Source organism: Mastigoproctus giganteus, chromosome 5, assembly GCF_048544385.1.
Source record: "Mastigoproctus giganteus isolate SK-2022 chromosome 5, ASM4854438v1, whole genome shotgun sequence".
Lineage (NCBI taxonomy): Eukaryota > Metazoa > Arthropoda > Arachnida > Uropygi > Thelyphonidae > Mastigoproctus > Mastigoproctus giganteus.
Genome location: NC_143579.1, coordinates 10,615,162 through 10,621,161, shown reverse-complemented (window position 1 = coordinate 10,621,161; position 6,000 = coordinate 10,615,162). Strand labels below are relative to the sequence as shown.

The following is a 6,000-nucleotide window of genomic DNA, read 5'->3' as shown; positions in this document are numbered from 1 at the left end:
TTCGGTCCTAGTATGCCGATGTCATTTTATATTATTCTTAATTTGTAGTCTTGTTTTTTTTTATTGAGATTAATTCCCTGTTCAGATATTTTGTCTTTAATGGTTACTCTATTTTTGTGATCGGTTACTTGTATATAGAATGTTTTGTAAGATTACTCTTAAATATCTGTGCAGGGAATAAAAAATGTATAGCAGTTAATTTATTAAAGAATTTTTTTGTTATTATTATAATTTGTATGCATCCCACACATCTTCTGATATGAGGCTCGTTAGTTCATCTGACTTCCATTTAGGCCTAAACCTTCAATACTCCTTATTTGGTATGAACAGCCTAGCAAATTTCAATATTAATATTAAATTCTTGTATGCTTCCTATTTAATATTTTCTGTTGGTGACATCATCAGTTGTTCCAACTGCACACAATTTAAAAACTGATTGAGACCACTGTAGTCACCTGTACAAAAGGAAAAGCCTTTTACCTTACCCATGACAGTAGTTATTAATTTAATTAAATCCCACATCAATATACTGTGATCACTGTCACCTAGTGGTTCCTTTATATAACCAGATTCTTAATGCATGAAATTGTTATTTTACTTCTCTGTGATCTAGGTGGTGTTGGTTTAGTCGAAGAAGGATGCGTGCCGTTTTATTATTATATATATATTTTTTTCGTTTTGGGTTTTTTTGAGTAATGATATGAGCGCACTGGTTCTTTTCGATATACATCATAATTTTCAGCGACAATGATTTGCGTTCCATCCATGTGTTACTTTCTGTATATTTGTTTTCTTTAGTAGGCCGGTGTTCAAGCTAAGGGAAATAAATTGAAATAATTTGGATCCTTATGTGTTTTCCGTATTATTAAGACTTACAATTTAAAGTTTTTGGCGACGATATGGAGTATTCAGACAGCGTACTGATTGTTGAAGAAAAGTACGGGAATTCTAAATCTAAGAAATATCTCAAGGTTAATTTTCCTTCAGAAGGTAGTAAGGGAAATTTGCTTATTTTGAAGGAGGATGATGAAAAGTGGACATCTTTGAAGAATTTTTTAATGGTAGGTTTAGAATAATACAGTTACTTAAAGCTATGTATAAATTTGAGATTCCTCCGAGTTTTTACTGAAATGCTTTAGAGGAATTCTTCAAAGTGGCTAAACAAACGCATAAAAATGGGGGTATTCCAGCAAGTGCTGTTATCTTTACTAATATTATGGTGGACCAAGCGATTTATGTTGTAAAAAGAAAATTGCAGGTTATGAAATAGGAGTGTCACAAAAGAATAAGATATTCTTTTGTGTAGATATTCAGAGTAGAGTACATTTGGTAGATATTAAGAATAAGATATTCAGAGGCCCTGTTCTATTGAAGCCTTAGTTAGGTGATGAGGTATAGCATGTTCGAAGATAAAATATACATACAAAATAGGCCTCAATATTATTATTTTCTTATTATTATAGTCATATGGTACAAGGAAGGCTTTTGCTGCACCAGTCAAAAAAAATTTCTGAGTTACCCTGAGAGAGAGAGAGAGAGAGAGAGAGAGAGTCAGAAGTAAAAGGTAATCAAGAAACAGAAGAATGATGATATGGGATAACTTACTGTAGCCATCATAGTAGATCTGCTCCCAGAGAGCCTGGAAAGGGCAGCCATCCAACAGGTTGTTTCAAGTACGAGGAAAAATATTTGAATTTAAATAATGAAGAATTAAGCTAAACGAATTTACTTAAATTCAAAGAATGTCTGAACAACATTCATTAGTCTTAAACTTGAGGCCAATAATAGCTTGACTGTCTGTGATGAACTAGTCACTAAAGAGGCAGGCAAATTTACTGGTTTTGTCAATCGCCCACAAAAAATTAAATTTGCATCAAATGTTTATCAAGTAGATGTTTTGAGATTTGTGATAACAATAAAAATAAAATAAGGTAGAAACAGCTACTGTCAGAAGTTATAGGGTTTTAGATGCATCAGCAACTGAGACCAGATCAGCCAAAAGAAAAAACCATTTCATGTATCCATTCACTTCAGATGTTTCTGCCTTGAATTTATTTAAGCTGTCAACTTTCACAACAACAGATGGCAATTTGTTCCAGCAGTCAACCACCTGCTGGCTAAAGGTAATGTTTCTGCCTTGAATTTATTTAAGCTGTCAACTTTCACAACAACAGATGGCAATTTGTTCCAGCAGTCAACCACCTGCTGGCTAAAGGTAAATTTCTGCACATTTATTCTATGATTGTCTTTCCTCAATTTGAATTTGTCTCCTCAGGTGATTAATCTGGGCAAGAGGAAGAATCCCATCAGCATTAAGCTTGCACGAACCATTCAAGGCCTTATACACCTAGCAGGTGCCTAGTCTCCAGACACTGCAATTTGCAGAACTTAAGCTGTTATTCATAAGAGCAATCCTTTGTTCCATTCACTAATCTTGTTGCCCTTCTCTGTACTCATTCCAGCAGCTCTACATCTTTCCTAAAATGAGGCCTCCAGACCTGTACACAAGGTGTGGCCTGGCTATTGCCATATACATTGTTCATTGTATATACACTGCCCTACCATTAATATCTGGACACCAGCCTTTAGACAAAAAAAGAAAAACAGCAAAGAGTTCTTTACCTATGTAAACTCTAGAAAGAAAGGGATGAATCGGATTGGTCCACTGGATATTGATGGTTCAACTGTTGATGATCCTGCTCAGGTGGCTAACAAACTAAATGAGTATTTTGCATCTGCATTCACACATGAGGAGTTATTCAGGGAAGGGAATGCCAGAGGTGAATTAAACTCTGGCAGTGAGCTAGATGATTTTGTAATAACTGGAAAGAAAGTGGAGGAGAAATTGTTGAAGATAAACACAAAAAAAAGGCACCCGGGGTGGAAGAGATCTATCCAGTTATATTAAAGGAAGTAAGCAAACCCTTAAGCCATAATTATGAGAGCTTATTTGGACTCAGGGGAGGTACCCATGGATTGGAGATGTGCAAGTGTGACCCCAATTCACAAAGGAGGATGGAAGGGTGACACAAGTAATTATAGACCAGTTAGTTTAACTTCTGTTCCAGGAAAATTAATGGATGCACTGGTTAAAGAAGCACTGCAGGATCATCTAGACAAGACTTCAGTTATAGTTGGGACACAGCATGGTTGCCGTAGCCGGGTACGTAAAGTGCCTTCCTGGCAACCCAAAGGTCGTGCGGGTTTGAAACCTGCCTTTGGCTTGGATCAGAGTAAAAAATGCAAAAACCTTGGGAGGTGCAATATGGCCATAGAAGCCGATGTGCCAACAACTAACAAAAAAAAAAAGAAAGAAAAACAGCATAAAAAATCTTGCATGACCAATTTGATTGGATACTATGATGTGGTCACAAAGGAACTGGATGCAGGGAATAACTTTGGTATCATATATTTGGATCTTAGAAAGGCTTTTGATATTGTTCCACATGGAAGACTGCCGAACAAATTGGAGCAGTGTGGCATTGGAGGCAAATTGCTACTGTGGATAAAGGAATGGTTGAGTGGGAGAAGACAGAGAGAGTGGTAATCAATGGACACTGCTCATCGTGGACTAATGTTATTAGTGGAGTCCCTCAGGATTCAGTATTGGGTCCATTGTTGTTTTCTGTATTTATAAATGATATTGATGATGGTGATAACAATAGCATATCAAGCTTAATGTCAAGTTTGCAGACGATACAAAGGTAGGCAGGGTTGTTAAGGACACTAATGACAGTATGCTGCTGCTGCAAAAGGATCTAGAAAAGTTGAGCAGATGGGCTGAGAGGTTGCAAATGAGGTTTAACATTGACAAATGCAAAGTACTACTGGGAAGCAGTAACCCCTGAGTAATATATCAACTCAGTGGTACTACACTGACAGTGGTAGAGAATGAAAAGGACCTGGGGGTCATTGTGCAGGCAGATATTCAACGTTCTGTGCAGTGCAGACGGTCTGCAAGAGTAGCTCATGTTGTCTTGTCAATGATATACAGGAATTTTTCTAGCAGGGATAAGGAGGTGATTATTCCCTTGTATAAGGCAATGGTCAGGCCACACCTTGAGTACTGTATACAGGTCTGGAGGCCTCAATTTCAAGAAGGATGTAGAGCTGCTGGAACGAGTACAGAGAAGGGCAACAAGGTTAGTGAATGGAACAAAGGGTCGCTCTTATTAAGAAAGGCTCAAGTTTTGAAAATTACAGTGTCTAGAGACTAGGCACTAGCGAGGTGATCTGATAGAGGTGTATAAAGCCTTGAATGGTTTGAGCATGCTCAATGCTGATGGGATTCTGCCTCTTGCTCAGAATAATCACCCGAGAGGGCATAAATTCAAATTGAGGAAAGACAGATGTAGGATAAATGTGCGGAAATTTGCCTTTAGCCAGCTGGTAGTTGGTTGGTGGAACAGACTTCCATCCCTTGTTGTGGAAGTTGATAGCCTAAATAAATTTAAGGCTCAGCTGGACAGGTATTTTGAACGAACAGAGGGGTGGAGTGGAAGTTTTTTTTTTTTTTCTGGCCAGATGCATCATGCATGTCTTTCTTGCATCATATGCTTCTACTAATGCTAACTGCATCAAGCACTAACTCCACTTGCCAATGGATGGAGTGCAACACCATTGGGAGCCATGAGCACCACCCCTTGTCTGGCAACACCAGGAAGAAATAAAAAAATAAATAAATAAAAAAATAAAAATCAATAAAAAAATAAATTATAAAAAAAATAAAAATGAATAAATTAATAATAATAAAATAAATAAAAAAATGAATAAAAATATAATAAACATAAAAAAATTCCTGCACTCCTTGCAAAGAGGAACTAATCCTGCATTAGCCAACTCTTTGATGCTAGCAAAAAAAAAAAGAATAAAAAAAACTCAAGTGAGGAGTGTGGGAACACACACACACAAAAAAAAAAAAAAAAAAAACTAATCCTCAAACCCAACCCTAGTCAATCCTGCATCAGTAAACTCTTTGATGCCAGCAAAAAAAAAAAAAAATGGGAGTTAAAAAAAAACATGTATAGGAATAACTGATTCAAGGTTAAATTGATCAGAATTTATCAAAATGCTGCTCCTGCCCACCTGGCCTCCATAGCCAGGTGGGCAGGAGTAGCAGTGCTTTTTTATTTTTGGTAGTAGTTGGCGCATCGGCTTCTGTGGCCGTAATGCACCTCCCAAGGTTTTTGCAGTACTTTGATCCAAGCCCAAGGTGGGATTCGAACCCACGACCTTTGGGTTGCCAGCAGGCACTTTACCCACCCGGCTAGCCAGGTCGGCGAGCAGCATCGCAGAGCACACGCCTCTAGATTAGACCGGGGTTCGAGCCCGTGAGCCACCAAATACGGAGGATGCGGAAAGGTCAGGGAATGACCACCGCATATCCCCGGAGCAATATGGCCTTCGTTGCTAATGCTCCTAAAAACCAAATAACAACATAACAACAACAACCAAAATTGCTAATTGCCTCATTTTCTGAAAAACTCATTTTGCAAATTCTTGTAATTGAAAATACTCAGGATTAGATAACAGTACCTGTTCATTCTCTCTACGTAGGTCAGGCACATGAGTACTGAGAGTTATTCTTAACTGCTCATAAATTGGATGATCAAACAGCACATGAACCCAAGACTCTAACATTTGTCAAACACAAAGTGGATCAGACTCTAATCCTAACTCTCATAATTTACTTCTCAAAGACTCATGACCAGTTGTTAAATAGGAAGTTTCCATATTCATGTTAAGCCACTTATTTTTCTTATGATCAACATTAAAGGTCACATTAGGGTTGAATATCCTAGTCAGCTCCCATCTCACTAATATTCCACCTATCTTTCCATATACTAATTAATTTAAGCATTGAATTCTTATCAGATATCTTCCTATCACTCCCAATATCATTAGTGATGTTCAAGAAAGTTATTTGTCTAGTTACTTGTCATTCCTAGTATAACAGCTAAATTCCTTATAAACAATATAAAGATCTAAACGAAGAGCCCC

At 37.4% G+C, this 6,000-nt stretch overlaps 1 protein-coding gene across 1 annotated transcript in view; it reads left to right on the top strand.

Moving 5' to 3' along the window:
• Positions 1 to 614: 614 nt before the first annotated feature.
• Positions 615 to 6,000, top strand: part of LOC150085165 (RUS family member 1) — a 173,910-nt gene continuing 168,524 nt past the window's right edge. The window contains exon 1 of the mRNA XM_090373057.1: positions 615 to 1,061. Within this exon, the coding sequence (XP_090229183.1) occupies positions 900 to 1,061 (162 nt within the window). The 5' untranslated portion in view covers positions 615 to 899. The remainder of the gene's footprint in view (positions 1,062 to 6,000) is intronic.